Raw genomic sequence first — 18,427 nt, 5'->3', positions numbered from 1 at the left:
TGCTAACTATCAAGCTAAGAGGCTGAGAGCCTGATCCGATTCCCACTCAACTCCCGCAGGGATTTCGGTGGACGCTGGACCAGGCCCTACCCCCCCTGTTTTGCACGATGCAGTGTGCAGGCCTGGGTGATGTGGGCTTCCCACATACAGCATCTCAATCTTCACCTACAGCTCCCCAAACGCACCCGTGTCTCTGCTGAATCTTTCCAGAACAAACATTTCCCATCATGCCCTGTGCTAAAACCATTAGACTGTCTCACCTAGCAAACTCAGGCTAAACAGGATTTCTGCTGACTGACAGACGTGCACAATTCTTCCCTCCAAACCCTCTTGAAACCTGACAGCTTGCACTTCAATCGCAGACTGCCTTTCTGCCCAACAGCTGGCAAAAGCCAACAAAATGCCGCATCCTAACCATATGACTTTATATTGCCATCTTATCTGGAGGAAACTGACACTTACCATTTACTATACTGAATCCAGGTATATTTAATCCTGTCTCAGCATGGCAGGAGGAACTGAAGTCCCTTCCAGCCCTATATTTCTATGATTATTTATATTGTGGTGATGCTTTGGACCCTCAGTCACAGACCAGACACCGTTGTGCTGGGTGCTGTACAAATGCAGAACAAAGGACAATCCTTGCCCCAGAGGGTTTGTAATCGAAGTGTGCCTTGATTGCACCCCCCTCAGAACACAAGACGGTCAGGAGTAAAATGGGAGCAGGGAACAGTTCTCCTAACTAAGCGGAAAGGTCTCGGATTTCATGCGGGAGATTTACGAGTCTGATAGATGCCAGAGTGATCTCACCGGTCAGCACTGGAGAGTGGTTTTTACGAGACTTTTGGATATTCCAACCAGTTGGGAAATCAATACAACCTGTCCGGACAGCTGCCTCCTAACGTTCAGCACAGTAAATGCTGAGATACCATCAGGATTTTAATTCAGCCAGAACAAAAGAAAATTCCAGACTTCCCTCCATTTGTATCTTCTTGTCTTGCTGCTGTCAAAGCCCAGGCATTTGAAGATGTAGGACACGTGGTGTCGGATATGCCACGCTTCCCAGCCAAGAGGGTTACACACAGATTTATGGGGGAACGATGAGGCCCTGACAGCTGCCGTAGATGACACGATAACCCCGTCGGGCTCAAAGTCCACAGCTGCATCTGCTGACAGCCTCACCACCCTCCCCTCCTGCAATGTCAAGCTAGGCATCTCAATGCACCAGCTCCATGTCTTCATGCCACAGAGACGTTGCATCATTGGGCCTAATTATCTCTGCATACCCGCTCTGCTGGGAGGCTACAAACTGCTGCTGTCAAAGCCTTTTGACAATGGGAGTATTCCTCCACGGAAAATTCAAATTAACCCCATTTCTCTCCAACCACCCAACTCAACTCCCATGGAGCTGAGGCAAGGCAAGAAAGAGGAGCTCGCTTCCCATCTCTTCTTTGCGGTTGCAGTTCTGACCATGTCTTCCTCCCTGGAAGCTAAGCCATGCTAGAATTACTGCTGAATTACAGCTGACTGCCTCTCCCGCTGTGCTTCCAGTGCCGCCTTTATATTGTCTAGTTTGCTATCAGTTTCCAGTGGTTCCATTTTGTGTTCTTCCGTTTACACAGTGTCTGTTGTCCAGACATATCCCAAAGGGCCTTGCAGATGTTACTCGCCGACTATACAAAGAACACAACTAGGAAACACTTTCTGCACTAGGCAAGAGCAGCCAACTCTGGGGTGAAATGTGGCAGCTGTTTAGACAGCATGCTGCAACGCTACCCAGCTGTTTGGGACAAGGAGCGAAGACAATAAATGCATCCAAATGAAACCAAAGTGGGGATTCTGGAAATGAGACTAGAATAATGAACAGAGCTGGTGTTTGGCCAGGATCCAACAGGTCTGTCCTCCCCTCGGGAGCATCCCCAGCTACATAGTCACACAGACCAAGGTCGCTCTATGCTAAGTAACCACTCTGCACTGGTGCATCTGCTTTATTCTGCAGCACTGATAGAAGACAATACATACATCTAGCAACACCTAGTTTTCAAACAAAATCAAGAAATTACCCAGTTCACATCTTTACTGAACTATTAGTTAGGAGAGAGACGAGTACCCCAACGCAGACTTGCTTTTCAATACCTCCTTTGTTTTAATTCTTAGCGGATTTTAACCTTGGCTGGGACCGGCTGGAATTTCACTTTACAAGGTCCAAAAACATTACATGATCCCTATGAGAAAGAAACTCAAGCTTCATCAGGTCCAGCTGAATCTACCCAGCCCATTCATGAAAGCAACACAGGCTGCAAACAGATGGCTAAGACTCAGTGCTTTCATGGTTATCAGAAACTATGTGGAGTTTCTAGCTGGAGACACAGGAGGGTCCTGCAGGCCAGAAATGTAACAGCTTTGCAGTTCCTGCTCGTTTGCAAAGACTGGTCATTTACGCCTTCATATCAATTTTATTATTAAAAAAAAAATATGGGCCTAGCCAGTGCTCCCTCTGAGTGTGGCCAGGCAGTGAGCTCCTCACTCCCATGAGCAGTCCCACTGATTTTATGAGACAAACATGGAGTCAAGCATTTCTCAGTGTGCGTCAAAAGAGTTGCCGCTGGGCTCTTAGCGAATTTTCCCCTCATGAAAGATGCTTGGCAAGATGAATGGAAGGGTGGTCGCGTGGATAAGGCCCTGGTCTGGAACTGCAGAGACATGGGAGTCAATTCCCAGCTTGACCACAAGTTTCCTGTGTGAGCTAGGGAAAGACCTTTGGTCTCCCTGCCCCTCAGTTTCCCATCAGCACAATCCCCACCTCACCGGCGTGATGTGAGGATAAATGTATGAAAAGCTGTTTAGCACCTGCATATTATAGCAATGGGGGCCACGCACGTTCCAAGATATAATGAAGGCCTCGGCATTGTGTTTGCTCAGCTACCTACATGACCCCAGCAAAGTGCTCTGAGCCTAACGGGGAGAGACCAGTGCTAGAAGTGAGGGAGAGTTCAGTCCTCAGCCACTCTGCTAAGGCTGCTGAACTGGGGTGCCCGCAGTGATGGCACTGGTTTGCGCAATGGACCTCAGTCTGCTAGGAACCGGTCTTCACCCACCGAAGTTGCCCATAGGGGCATGCTTCTTAATCTCAATTTAGTGAAGGTTTTTCTTTAAATTAAAGCAATAGTCTCCAGCTCCTCCCCCTGGTAGCCCACACACGTTCATTACTCGATTTGCACTTCGAGGCCTTGCTTTATAGCTTGGTTCCCCACCCCCCTCCTTTGACAATGGAATGTTTTGTTTAAACAAGGAACAAGGACCTTACATATTCCCTGCAAAACTGGAGAGCTTTGCCTTCCACCTACAATTTGGATCCAAATGATGTTTTGTCTGTTGCAACCTAACTAAGTGAATCTCTGATGCTTATGTCTAAACATCAGGTGTCAAGGATTTATTTAATTGTGCTATTTTGACACAAGTAACCTGCCAACATGAGGATTGGGTTGGAGTTTTTTGGATTTGGATTTTTTTAAAGTTTTTAATCTTATACTTTTGCCTTCTTCTGTAATGAGGTAAATTGTTTGTTATACCCAACTGGGCAATAGACAGCTGTGTAAAAGAGACACAGGAGAGAGATCATTTTTGGGATGAGTACAAAAAAAATAAAATAAAATGAACCAACCACAAAAACAGATGGGTTGGCAAGATTTTAGCATCGCCACTAAAGAGGGGTGTGTGAAAACACTCTGCAAAGACGAGTAAGAGGGCAGAGGACAGAACTGTTGGTTCAAGCTGATTTCCCACAGATTATGGAGATAGCTATACTAGTGCTTTCTCTGAAGACAGCCTCTTATCCCATCAGTGTGTCAAACAATCTGGACAAGAGATGTTCTGTGTCATCTCTAGGACCCAATTCAGGAAAGCACTTGTTAAGTTAAAGTTAAGTATGTGCTTATGTTTTTTCCTGAATTAAAGACCTAAAATGTAAGGCTGAGAATGTTTAAAAAAGGCTTCTCCCTAGCCTCCTCATATGCATCCCACAAAAACTGTTTGTGCATTTGTAGAACAGAAATCCACAGCTCTAGGGCAAGATTCTCAAACTGAGGGTTGTGAGGTTATCACAAGCTGTCAGCCTCCACCCCCAAATCCCACTTCACCTCCAGCATTTATAATAGTGTTAAATATTTTAAAATGTATTTTAATTTATATGGGGGGGGGGTTACACTCAGAGGCTTGCTGTGTGAAAGGGGTCACCAATACAAAAGTTTGAGAACCGCTGCTCTAGGGGACCTCACTGAGAGATCAAACACCCTGGCTTGTCTCCAAGTAGCAGAAATTTCCCTGTGGCGGCGGGTCCACAGAAGCCTTCTCAGGTGTCTGCAGAATCAAACATTTCGAAAACCAGACAGTGGAGTCTAGCTCAGGGATATGGGTCCACTAATAATCTCTCTCTTTTGAATGACTCATCTGTATGCAATTGCAGAACCACTACCCTATCACACAGGAGAATGAGAAAGCTATTGGCATATCGCACGGTGACTGATCCGTGGTATAAGATTATCTCAGGACGTTTGTGACAGAAGTGATATTGGAACACAGGTCTCTTGGCTCCCAATCCAGTTCCTTAATCGCAGAAGCCATCCTTCCTTCCTAGCACAGTCAGTTTTAATATCTCGACACAAACAGCGGAATTATGGAATTTTGAAAGTCTTACCTATAGGGGTCAGTAGGGTCCTTGGCATCACAGACGTCCGCATGGCCATGGCAGACGCAGCGCCCTCCAATGCTGATATCTTTGATGCTGTAGTAATACTGGGAGAGCATGGAAAGAGCTGGCCTTAGGATCATTAGGCAGAAGCCACACTGGTGCTTTCACCCTCCCACGTTTCACTCACACTAGCAAATTACACTGCATGTTCTCAGACTCCTGGCCAACATTTCCCTGGGCTGCAGTAACACCTGTTAGTGATCATAGAGCTAATTAGCAACAGGCTGGGGCTCCCACCACAGCCAAGAAACCAGGTGCAGCTCCAGCAAATGTTCTGGATTTTTATTTTGTTGGCAGTGAGACTCTGAGAATAGTTTTTCCTCTGGCCAGATTTCCTGCTCTAGCCATTGGTATGCACCACTCAGGACGGGGTTCAGCCAGCATCATCATCAGATACAGCTGCCAAAGGATGACAGCTTGGATGGAGAGCAAGCCTACAGAGGGAAATCTCAGGAGAAAGAGCTAGCTTGTGGCCTCGGTGGGCTCAGGGACCTCTTTCCCAGTCACTTGCAAACAAGTGGAAGTGACCCACTGAGACTTCTCTCCATTCAGACAAAGCATTTCTAAGAGACTGTAAAAGGAGAACTTACAAAGATCTGCCTTTTGGACAACACTGGCAAAATAGTTTCCCCATTGTGCTGAATCCTACCCAGCAGCCCTGAGCAAGAAACCTCGACTCAAGGCACTGACTTGTTACCAGAGCCGCACGTTCTACATCACAAATGGACTATTTTCCAAGGCACATGGTACCAAACCTACTCCTCCCTCATTAGCATCTCGAAGCATCTCACCCTCCTGGTCACGGTTGGGTCCCTTAGGGCTTTGCCCATCAGGTGCCCAAGCAGCGTGTTGGTCTGCAGGAAGCGCAGTCTGATGTTAGTGGCTTTGGTGAAATTCCGCAGGAGAGGTGAATATGAGAAGTTCATGGCTCCCGGGCGCCCGTTTACCAGCGAGACGACAATCTGCGGATGCAGAAGGAGAAACACGTAGCGCAAACCTTCAGGCGGACAGAAAATTAATGCCTCCCTTTGCCAACCACAAACTCTTTCCAACCCCAGCAAATTGAATCAACTCTCTACAAGTTTTGTTTCCAAAAATGGCTAATATTCAACTGCAATCCTTGGGACACAACTTGCAAAAGGGAGCCACTTCTGAAGAGCATTTACCAGCATCCAGAAAACCATACAAATGATACCACCCTCTTAGCCCCTTCTATCCCAACCCCCTGTCAGCCCCCCACCAAAATACCCTACCCCAAGCAGAGTTTTGACCCCAGAAAGGGAGTCTATGAAGTCCACTAGGGACTTGGCTAACACTACAGATTTTACATGAAAGCTGCTCAGATACTACAGTGATGGGCAGCAGTATAAAACAAACAGATCCTCTCCCCTTCAACCCAATCTTATGGCCAAACTAATAAGTAGACATTAAATACAGCATAAGCCAGTCAGCCCAGGCTTTGACAATGGCCAAGTCAGCATTTGTATGGAAGACAGTTCTCTCCCTCTAAACTCGGACCCGTTTATGGTCAGTACTTCTGGAGGGTCCACTCCAGTGCAAGTAACTGCCCATATTCACTTAGGTTTTTCTGCTGCAGCTCTTGGGCATGAGAAAGACTGAAAAACTACAGCAGAGCAGATGTGAAATTGGAGAAACGTAGCAGAGCATAAGCAAACACAGCTTCCAAGACATGCAGATGCCTCCTGAGCCAAATTCTCCCATGGGGATTAACAAGATGCTCCCACAAAAACTCACCTGCGTCGTGGCCAGAGATCCCAAGTTTACATGTGAAAGGGCAGGGTTTTGTCAGCCACTCATTCCACTTTGCCTTTCTCTAAACTCTAGGTCCTTGCTGCCAAACTCAAAGTCCTCCAAGTGGACAGAACAGTGTGTTTTATAAACAAAAGAACGTCTGCGGTTTGCTGAACTCTTTTCATTTTGCTATGACCTTTGCTGGTTCAAGCACAGTCTGGAGGTGGATACACAGACTATGGTAGTATCTGAACAGCTGGAACAGATCCCCATGTGTACAGTAGAATTTGACAACAGGGTGCACCAGATTCCCTAGGCCACCATATCTCATAGCCATTTATCAACATTTACATGTGCTCTGAAGGAAACAGGCTACGAGTCATGCAGTTTCCCCCAGCACTAGGAAAGATGCATTATTATCCTCAGCTGTCTGAAGCCAGCCTGGTGACCCATGCAACAGAGAAAAGTCCAGCTCTGCTCATGATGTCAGGTTCCCTTGCTTAGCCCATAGGAGGAAGAAGTGCCTAGCAGTACAGTACAGAGACAGTCAGCAACCAAGTCCCACCCAGTCCTCCTCCACCTGAGGAAAGACTGAGGAGCATCCTCTGAGCCCTAGAAGGGGCCCTTTCCCCACCCTATACAAGTGAAAGCGTTTCCAGTCCCAGAAGAGTACCTGGAGCTCCTCAGAGATCCTTCCATTTATTTCAGCCACCTGATTCCTCCCACAGCTCCTTTCCCATCCCAAGAAAGACAGCTCTTCAGGGAAATAAAGGCCTAGTGCAATACCTCACCTCTCCGTTTTCTAAAGGCACAATCCTGGAATATTCAGTAGTGCAGATGGCGTCATCATCCTTGGTAATACGTTTCACGGTATTCAGGCCAAACTTCTCAATACAGTCCCTCTTGGAAGCTGTTTACCAAAGAGAGACCAGAGCAATAAGGTAAGATGAGAGATATAGCCCAGATGATGTTTAAACCAACACTTCCTAATAAATGCTGGTGGGAGTTACCTCTACACAGAATGGGGCCATGATTTGAGAACAAACTCTGAAGTCATGCCAAAAATCACCAGAGAAAAGTCCCGTGACAGTGTATTCTAGACTCAGAGTTTCATGGTTTCATAGACTTTACGGTGAGAACCACCATTATGATTACCTAGTCTGACCACCTGCATTACTCAAGCCAGGGAAACTCACCAGTAATTTCTGCGTCAAGCCCATAACTTCTTTTTGAGCTACAGGAGTCTGTTTAGAAATATAGCCAGTCATGATTTAAAGACCAAGTGATGAAGAATCTGCTACATCCCTAGGTTAATTGTTCCAGTGGTTAATTACCCTCACTTAAAAATGTATATCTTATTTCTAGTCTGAATTGGTCTGGCTTCAGCTTCCAGCCATTGGACCTTGTCAGGTCTTTTTTTGCTAGATTAAAGAGCTGGTTACTAACAGAAAGCTCCTCCCCCTGTAGGTATTTGCAGGCTGGCATCAAGTCATGTCATAACCTTCTCTTGGATAAACTAAATAGATCTAGCTTCTTAAGTCTCTCACTAGAAGGCATGTTTTCCAGACCTTAGATCATTCTTGTAGCTCTTTCATGAACCCTTTCCAATTTTTGACACCTTTTTGAAGGAAGGATGCCAGAACTGGGCACAGAATTCCAGCAACGGTATCATCCTTGCCATATATAGAGGTAATACCACCTCCCTGCTACTACCTGATATTCCTCCTGCTCATGCATCCGCAGACCACCTTTATACAATAATCCTGGAGTTCGTTTAAACACCAAGGAAATTGGCAGACAGTTTACAAAGGGGCATAACTAAGAGGAATGAGATAAAATCAAGAAGAAAAATAAAGTATTTAGGATGAACAGAAAAATATAATCCAAAAACATAACAATGGAACAACTAGCATGTGGAACAGCGTGCCGAGGAAAATGGTGGAAGCCTCAATACTGCATACATTTCAAACAGGACTGTACAAAGCACTAGACTATACCGTGAAGAGCAAAATGATGGCACACAAGGGTTTATTTTCCATTCCTAAATCTTGTGATTATTGGTAAATAAACCAGAAAACTTAAATCTTGCAGAAAAACCCACTTGGTGACATCAATCCAGAGCTCCTGCCACTAAGTGGCAATGCAAGGCTGGCCAAAAGCTAGAGGACAATCATAACTGGTCATTAACTTCACTGGTCAATTGCCGAGCACAGTCATGGAACGTCCTCTTGGAACAGAAGCCAACAGCCTTGCATGGGATTTACAGGAGCCAGGACACAACTCTAGGATGCCAAGTGTTTCCTTGCAGCTGTAGAAGCGTCGAACCCCCCCTGCATGACTGAACAAGCACCTGCCACAGACTGGACAAGTCATGCATACATTCCTGAAGCTCTTCTGCCCTCGCGTCCCCTGGGGATGCTTGACATTCCATCGTCTGCAGAGTACGTGGGAAGAGAGCCACACTGTTTACTGTTGCCATTAACAAGGAGGTCATTTCCTTGGACTCTCTTGGAATTAGTCACGAACCTGAATGCTCCGGTAGCAGAGACTCTGCCAACATGGACACTTAGGGTCAGGCAGCTCATTAGATCTCAAACCAAGAAAGCTACAGGAGACATGTTCTATACAGTGACTACGGGCTGATTATGTCATCTTCCATTTACTATAAAACATCACATGACACCACCCTCAAGGCAACCGTCTCCATAGAGGAAGAACCATGAAATTTTCTTGCCCATTCCTCTGAAGCATCTAATAGTAGCCAGTGCCAGAGGCAGGATGTTGGCCTAGAGGGGTCTTGGGTCTGGTCCAGTCTGACAGTTCCTCTGTTCATGGCAGGGTGGCCATTTGCATTTGACTAATCTGATAATATTTTTTTTAAAAGAGTGACAAAAATTCTCATCCACATCTTTATCTATTTCTCCACTCCTCCACCTAACACAATACTTCAACCAGCTGTAATCACTACCTCAACTTCAGCTTATATCAACTATCAACTATATCAACTTCAGCTTTGCGGTGCCCCCTGTGGCATGGGGTTCCCAGGTAATTGCCCTGGTTGCTACCCCTTAACACCGGCTTGGCTTTTATAGGCAGGAAAACCGTTGCTGTGACACAGCTGGGCCATGGAGTTTTTACAGCATGTTGCAGGGAACCTCAGAAAGAAAAAGCTTGAGAATCCCAGCTACAGAGTTCAACAGAAAATGAGTATCTTTCTATAGACTTTTTTAATCATCCTGTAGAATTTAATACCAAATTTTGTCTCTCTCCTAGGGAATTGCACAGATTGGGTCAAAAATAAGCCTGTGGAAAGAATCTCAATTGCTACCGAATTCCATCAGGTTTAGAGTGTCAACCCTCTTACGTTCTACAGGAACTTTCCACAGGTTAGCAGCTTGTTCCATTGCCAGCAGCCGGAACCACCTCAACTCCTCAGCAAAGGCGGATTTAGGCAGCACTTGATGCAAGAGGGAACAGGACATGACCCTCGCTCCTGCAAGCTGGATGGGCAAGCAGGTGAGCACAGAGCTCCACTGTCATCAAGACAGCAATAGTGGCTTGCTGTCACCTTTCACCCCTGGATTCGGGGGGTGCTAGGGGCTGATTTGGGGATGGCAAGGACTGCTCTAACTTACATCCTGACTGCAATGGACCCCAAAAGACCCTCTGACAACCCGGAATATTCAGAGTGCAGAGCGGTGTGTCCACACCTTCCCTTTGGCAGGCAGGCCCTTGTGGGGAGTGTACAGGGCTGCTTTGCCAGTGCTGCTGGGGAGATCAGGCGGGTTTCCAGCCCCTTTACACAGCCAGAGCAGCAGAAAGGGGCAAGCCGCAGCCCAGAATCAGGGCCCAGGTCTCTGAGGGTCTGTCTACACTGCAGCTGGGAGTGAGCCTCCCAGCCTGGGCGGGCAGACTTGCACTAGCAGGGCTCGAGCTAGCATGCTAAAAAAATAGCAGTGTGGACGTTGGGGCTCCGGTGGAGAGCCTGCACTGCTGGCCAAGCCGTAAGGCGCACGCTGCTATTTTTAACAGTTCCGCTCGAGCCCCACTAGCGTGAGCCTGTGTGCCCGGGCTGGGAGCTGGCTCGCCACTGCAGTGTAGACAGACCCTAAAATAAATGGCGGCTTTATCGACGTGTGCTGTGCAGCCTCTTCTGTGCAGGGAATTCTGTAACTACATGGGGGATGTGGGCAAAAAGCTCGCGTTACAGGCCAGGCTCCTGCTGGTTGCACTGGCTGCCACCATCGCATAACGGAGGGGCAGGTAGAGGCCTTTGAGGGGCTGGGGGGAACTAAAGGAAAATGGCAGCTAGGGAAGAACGAGCAAAGTGAAAGACAGGGCAATTTGACAGGCGCGTCTCCACTGCTGTGCACACCAAAGACGGGTGAATCAGCACATTTAGAGTATTTACAAAACTAGGACAAGCGGGGGAGGAAATTTCAGGCTGTTTTATCTACCACATTAAAAAAAAAAAAACCCTAGGATAAAGCTGCTTCTCCTCCGCTCTGAGAGGGATACCCACGCGCTGACCTGTAAATGCCAGGGCAGTGAGCCTTGCTAGGGAATCCCAGGGGAGGGCATCTGTGTACTTAGAAGCACCTCTCCTCGCCAGGTTTGTGGATTGGTTTTAAACGCCGGTTGTAGATCTTAGCTCACATCTTTCACCAGTTACTGCCAGTGCTCTCAGGAGGGGCCCAGCTGCTAACACTGGTGACTTGGCTGAGCTGCATGTGCATAGACTTGTTTCCCATGTACTCTCATAACTAGGGTTCTATCAAATTCACGGCCGTGAAAAACACATCACGGACTGTGAAATCTGATGTTCCCCATGAAATCTGGACTCCCCGAGAAATCTGGCTATTGTAGGGGAGAGGCAGGGCTAGTGCCACCCTGGCTGGGGGTTTCTACCATGCGCCAGGCTCCAGATGCTAGTCCTTGCTGGGTTGGGGAGGGACGGGACTCCCTCTTCCCCTGCACGGGGCACTGCTGGAGCCAGGTCAGACCCATCTCCAGGAACCTTCCCCAGGTGCAGGAAGCTCTGCAACTGCTGGCTGGGAGCCCGGCTCTAAAGGCAGCGCCGCTGCCAGCGGCAGCACAAAAGCGCACACACACACACGCCTTGCTCCAGATGCTATACTCCCCCCGCCCCTTTGGGTTGGGATCCCCATGGTGACACCACCATGAAATTTCAGATTGAAATATCTGAAACTGTGAAATTAACCATTTTTAAAATCATGTGACTATGAAATTGACCAAAATGGCCTGTGAATTTGATAGGGCCCTACTCATAACAGCAGAGACCACGTTCTTCTTCCAGGCGTAGACTGGATTAGAGAAAATGGAGCAGTGATTATCCTCCACCCTCACACCTCACTGCTGTGGCAGCCACTGATAATCGAGTCGGGCCCGGCATTGCAAACTGGAGTAGCTAACGGCTTTGCTCTCTCGCCCTCTGTCAGGGATCTACGTGTTTGTTCCTTACTGGTGCTGCGCTGAGCAGGGCATTTCTAAACAGCAACCATGCTGGTGAGGGTGTGGTGGTGGGCAGGGATGAGGGAAGGAAAGGCAGGCTGCAGGAGTGAGGTAACTTCTCACTGGCATTAAAGATCTACCACAACCCTAAATAGCATCTGTTCCACTGTGTAAACTCCCAGCTGCTCTGATCCAACCTTTAATTCTGGCAGCAATAAATTCTCTGTGGAAAGGGGGAGTTACAGGTCACCTGCTGTATTAGTGCACACCACCTATTTAACTCCTCCACATCCAGGTTCAGAGTGAATTTCCATATAAACAGCACCTCAACAATGCAAAACATTCCTCCTGGCCCTTCATTGCCCCATAAGGCAAAGCTAGCATGAATTAACCAACTCCGCCCAGGCCTGCTATCGCCAGACTTACAGGCAAAGTACTGCCACGGCTCATAGGTAACTCCAAAGTCAGTAGATCGCTCCAGCACCCAGAGATCCGGACGAGGGGAATTGGCAAATTTGATCAGGACGTATGCCACGTGAAACAGCTGAAAGAGAAAAACATGTGGTTAGGTTGGTGCTCCGGGCAGCATTAAAATAAGAGAGGACTGGTGTGACCCATGGTGGCACCTGATTCCTCCCCACCCTTGGAAATAAAGAGTGGAGCAAAACTCTCTGCTCCCACATGGATCACTATGCCACATGGACGCTGGTCAGAGCCATGGCGAGGGCAAGACGTTCTCAAGATGGGACGGGTCAGATTCTGGTTATATTTATCACTGGGGAGCGTTCAGTGACGGCATCTTCCCACCTGGAACGGGACTTGACGCAGCAGGGGATTATCTTGCACACTGTTCAGAAAGCCCAAATTCACCCCATCAAAATTCAAAGATCTGCCAGCCAAAATAACCACTCCAAGGCAGCTTCTGCATTACAGTGGAGGTATACAAGCCACACACTGGTGTGGGCAGGGCAGCCACCCACACTGTATCAATCAGCTCTGTGCTCTGAGGAGTTTCTTCTCCAGGGCTGTGAATCACCACCTTTTACAACAAACCTGGCTGAATGCTTAGCGCTGCAGTTCACAATGGCAATAACTCAAAGGTGGAAAGCCCGGGGCCTTAAATCAGTAATTATCCTCATTTAAAAAAAAAACCAGGGACAGGCTCCAGCAAAGCACATGTTCCCCAGCCTGATAAATCAGCTGGAATTTACTTGCGGGGGCGTGTCTGGTAATTTTCAGTATGAAAGGAGATCATAATAATTTGCTCCCTTCCCTGTGAGAAAGAGTCTCCAAAAAATAACCTCTCTTCCTTCTGTTGCTCCTCAAGTCTACCCTGTGATACCAAAGATCCTCTAAAGCAGTGGTTCTCAAACTAGGGCTGCCACTTGGTTAGGGAAAGCCCCTGGCGGGCTGGGACGGTTTGTTTACCTGCCGCGTCTGCAGGTTCAGCCGACTGCAGCTCCCACTGGCCGTGGTTTGCCGCTCCAGGCCAATGGGGGCTGCGAGAAGCAGCGCGGGCCAAGGGACATGCTGGCCACCCTTCCTGCACCCCATTAGCCTGGAGCGGCAAACCATGGCCACCGGGAGCTGCGATCGGCCGAACCTGCGGACGCGGCAGGTAAACAAACCGACCTGGCCTGCCAGGGACTTTCCCTGAACAAGTGCCGGCCCTAGTTTGAGAACCACCGCTCTAAAGAGATTTAGAGGATTGACCCGAGTGCTTATCTTCCCTCAGTCCTTAAATCACACACACAACTCCCACCCAAGTCAATGTGAACTGAGCACAAATGGAGCAAAGGCCTCTGGGGCCTGGGGTAAGAGGAGCTGCACCATAGTTAAGGTAGCACTGGGCTGACGTTTAGCTCCCTGATCTGTACTGCTCACAAACAGGCAGTGCTAACAGCCATAATCCCCTGTTCCTCCCACCGAGAAAGCCCATCTTGGCTTGAACCCGGAGTCAGGCAAATGCTTGGCCATGAGAGATGAGCCTTGAGATGTGCTCAAGAAAGGCTGTGGGGTACTGGGAAGCTTTTACCCTATCCATGAGGGAGCAGGTGATGCTGTCACAGGCTGCTAGGAAATATCCATCTGGTAAATATCATTCCTTTTGGCTCCTTCTTAGACAGAGACCATATCCTAAAACCCTGCCCTTGAGACTCGTAACATTCCGTGCCAGTCAGTCCTACATCCACCCAACCAGAGAGACAGCTGGGTGCAAGCAACGCCCAGAACAGCTTCTCTTCCACATGCACCAGGTTCAGGAGAGCAGGCAGAGAAGACCTTTTTGGTTTCGGCTTGGCTATTGCACTGGGCTACTCCCAATTAGTCTGGACACTGATTTATGCAGCCACGTCCTTGCCAAGAATGAAATAAATATACTCTTTGGACAGCTAAAATGTCAGTGCTAGAAAGAAACAAAAGCTCAAGCAGAAATTCTCTTCCCCAGCTGGCACGAGCTCGCTCCAACAATCCCCACTCTATCATCCTGTCAAATGGGGATATTTACAGGCAGATGAAGCTCTCTTCTCAGGCAAAATTCTTAGCATCAAAAACAACACAAAAGGGCATCTTGCATGTGCAAGAGGTGCTGATTTGCAGCTGGTACAGTATGGCAGCTGCCCTGCCAATGCCAATGTGCATCTACTTGACTAGGAGGAACCACCTCTACGACAGAGGGTAGTAAAGACTCCATGCCCATTTAGTCCTTCTGACGAGACTGCCAGCAAGGAGCCCAAAGTTGTAGCCAGCGTGTTGCCATGTTCTGTGCACCGGTAAGTCCCAGCTCCAGTCACACATTCAAGCCACTCAGCAGCCACTTGGCAATCGCCAAGAATCACGTGCTTTGAAAACAGCTGTAGCCTGCCACAGGTAGTTTCTTAAGGGAGAAAAATAGACCTGAGCCAGGGAAGAGGCAACCAAGTCTCCCAAGCTGTTCATAAAACACACTTCCTCTGGCGTGACCAGGGTTTGGTGGTATCTGGCGCAACCATCACCTATGACAGCGGGAATGTAGTGCAGGTGGAAGGTGCTGTCTTGACAGACAGCCCTGGAGACTGAAGCATGGGCCGTGGCAGTGCCAGCTTCCCCAGCAATGGGTCTTGGGGCTGGCCGAGTCCCTAGCCTGCCCCCAACCGAGCACACAAAGCCAGAGTTAGCATCCAAGCTTGCCCCCTCCCTGAGGGGGTGGGTTTTATTGAGAGCTTGGAAAGAACATCACAAACACAACTTCCACCTGAACGTGCCTCTTCCTAGGGCTCCCATCAAGACCCTTGTCTGACTCAGAGAGCGGCTGCTCCCCACCCACCGCAGCAACTTTAATGCAGGCTGGTTGCACCTGAATTTCAGACGACTCCTCAGAAGAGCCCTGCATTCTTATATACAAGGTTTGCCATTCTGTCCCTTGCCTCGACCTCGCCCTGGATGGCTTGCAGCTATGGGCAAGAGGATACTCCCGTCATCTCTCGACGTTCCTTCAGTCCTAGGCCCCCTCACGGTGATGGCCAACAATCCCTACAACTGTCGTGGCACTTTTGGAGGACAAGGATACCTGTTCACTGAGGACCGGACTGAGAGGACCATACCCATTTCCCACAGGCAGGATTTGAGCTTGCTGCCTACAAGTAAAAAAGTCTGGGGCAGGTCCTCGGCAGGCGTGGAGTGTTACAGCTCTGCTGAAGACCATTTATACCTGCTGAGTGTCTGCACCTCTATAGCCCCATGCCAATCTCCAGCTCATTCCCCCACAAACCTCCGACATAACTCAGTGTTCCCTTATATAGGACAAACCCCTCTCCAAGTTCTCCCTAAAGCCCAAAGAGCAGAGGGAGCTGGGGGAATGGCCCCTGGGAAATGCACACCAATTAAATCAAAGTTACGACTCAAACAAACTACGATTTATAAATGGCCACCCAGCGCAGGTGCGCGTTACCGCAGCGAAAACAGCACCAAAGCTGAAAGATAAAACACACTTTTCACACGGCTAAAGCAAAAGACCCACCCTAGATACAGGCCCAAGTTCCTCTCTGTGGTTCATACATTTCCAGGGCACGTGAGACTAAGATCGCACCGAGGGACAGCGTTTTCTGACCCCTCACTCTTGTAACCAAGCTGTTATTTATTCGTGAAGCCCCAGAGGCCAGGCTTTCAGTCAGCTGCTTTCCCTCCAGGATCAGTTCTCACAGGTTTACATCTGCTTCTTGGCATGGGGAACATGGCTGAGTACCAGCCAGTGAAGTTATGCATTCCCCTCGGTTATAAATCCGTCTCCAGCTTTATTCTTTGGGGGATAAATTAATGTTCCCACTGGAATGCGGAATGGCTTTTGGCTTGACAAGATTGGCTATAGAGTTTCAAGGTATCCGGGAGCATGCTGGACGGCAGCACTAGGAAAGCTGCTCTGCAGCCTGCAATTCAGAGAGACGGACAGGCCTGAGTTCTCTTTAATCGGTATCCTCCTGCAAGTGAGACAGGCAGGACGTAGCAGCCCGGCCCCAAGGCTGGGAACTAGGAACTCCCCAGGTCTAATCCCAGATCTCATGCTGACTTGCTATAGCTTTGGTAAGTCACTCCGGGTCTCGTTTTCAGAGCTAGCAAGCACCCACGGCTCTAAGTGAGGTCAACGAGAGGTGCAAATATTCATGGCCTCTGAAAAATAACACCCGTAACTTCCTAATGCACCAGCTTCCCCATGTACCCAATGGGGATAATACCCAAATCATGAGTGGTGTGGAGAAAGAATAAGGAAAAGTTATTTACTTGTTCCAATCATATAAGAACTAGGGGACATCAAATGAAATTAATGGGCAGCAGGTTTAAAACAAATTAAAGGAAGTTCTTCTTCACACAGCACACAGTCAACCTGTGGAACTCCTTGCCTGAGGAGGTCGTGAAAGCTAGGACTATAACAGGATTTAAAAGAGAACTGGATAAATTAATGGAGGTTAAGCCCATAAATGGCTATTAGCCAGGATGGGTAAGGAATGGTGTCCCTAGCCTCTGTTTGTCAGAGGGTGGAGATGGATGGCAGGAGAGAGATCACTTGATCATTGCTTGTTAGGTTTACTCCCTCTGGGGCACCTGGCATTGGCCACTGTTGGCAGGCAGGATACTGGGCTGGATGGACCTTTGGTCTGACCCAGTATGGCCGTTCTTATGTTCACACATTTTCAGAAGGGTGTCTGTCTGAAAAACTGGGCCTAGAAATCATGAGGTATATTATTCACTGTATCTCCTGTAGGACACCCAAAAACACTGGCCACTTTTGAAAACAGTAGACCTAGCTTCTCTTAATCTTTCCCTGCCTCAGTTTCCCCCTTTGTAAAACAGAGAGAATATCCAGCTCACAGAGATGCTGTGACGTTTCACCCTCAGGAGAGTTCGTATTGCAAGCAGGAGCCTGGGAACAACTAGCCTGTTCTGAGAACATGCAGCTATTGTAAGTGAGCTAGCAATCAAAGCTACCTTGTGTATCCCTTCACGTGCTGCAGTATAGACACACCCATAGCGTTCGTAAATTGCTTTGAGATCCTTCCAGGAAAGGTGCTACCAAAGGGCCAGCTGTTTTTATTATCCACGCATAGTCTTTTTGAGACGAAGGTATGTGTTGCTGTCCTTCCATTCAAGGAGAATAGGCTGACACAAAATTTTAACAGACAATGTTGATATCTTTGGTATTTATCATTTTCGCCCCGCAGAGGCAGCCAGTTCCATGGTGACAGGCAGCAGGCCCCTGCCAGCACCTCACTGCAGCCGATTCACTGCTCTCCAATTTCACACTGGGAAAGTAACATTTGCAATTATAGCACAAGAGACTCTTGAGTCATCCTTGTTCCCTGCTCCAGTGTTACAGCTGTGAAGCCCTGCACTCCTGGATGGTACTGATTACACTGCTATCAAATCAGTGTGTGTGTGTGTGTGACTATACACAAATGTTACACAGCTCGACTCAGAACACCTTCTCCCTCAACCCCCTGCCTTGTTTAAAGTGAAAATGAACGAACACTCCTGGCTGAAAGCTTTATTGTTCCAGTAACATGGGAGCTGTCACAATAAGTAAGTCAGGAGGGCCGTGATCCCTGAGAGCAACCCTTACACTTGTGGGGGGAAAAGGTTTACTGGTCTCAGTTAGTCAATCAAAAGCCATCTGAGCAGTTTTGCATGCACGACGCACCAACCCACGACTCTATTTCTCTCTTCTACAGAAGCACATTTGGGACAATTGTGCCCACACTGCTGGCAGATTTTTTTCAGATGCCAGCAAGAATCCCACTCACATAGCATAACAGAGCCTGGACCTGCTGTTATGGCAAAGGGAATTTTACCGTATAATGGCAGGGGAGGCATAAGACATTTTTTAAAGAACATGAAAGTTAAGACTAAGGTCTTAATATTAAGATCCCCTTTTAGTATGAGCCACAGTGTCCTAGCAAAATCCCAGTTCACGTATTGACATTC

The 18,427-nt window shown here is 48.2% G+C and overlaps 1 protein-coding gene across 4 annotated transcripts in view; it reads right to left on the bottom strand.

Moving 5' to 3' along the window:
• The window catches only part of LAMA5 (laminin subunit alpha 5), a 167,161-nt gene that overhangs the window by 81,283 nt on the left and 67,451 nt on the right, over positions 1-18,427 (bottom strand). For all 4 annotated transcript variants that reach the window (XM_044985171.1, XM_044985168.1, XM_044985169.1 and 1 more), the window contains exons 3-6: positions 12,401-12,518; positions 7,294-7,412; positions 5,542-5,712; positions 4,697-4,794 (exon numbers count right to left, since the gene is read on the bottom strand). In XM_044985171.1, the coding sequence (XP_044841106.1) occupies positions 4,697-4,794; positions 5,542-5,712; positions 7,294-7,412; positions 12,401-12,518 (506 nt within the window). The remainder of the gene's footprint in view (positions 1-4,696; positions 4,795-5,541; positions 5,713-7,293; positions 7,413-12,400; positions 12,519-18,427) is intronic.

Source organism: Mauremys mutica, chromosome 13, assembly GCF_020497125.1.
Source record: "Mauremys mutica isolate MM-2020 ecotype Southern chromosome 13, ASM2049712v1, whole genome shotgun sequence".
In the NCBI taxonomy this organism is placed as follows: domain Eukaryota; kingdom Metazoa; phylum Chordata; order Testudines; family Geoemydidae; genus Mauremys; species Mauremys mutica.
This window is presented reverse-complemented; position numbering and strand designations above follow the sequence as displayed.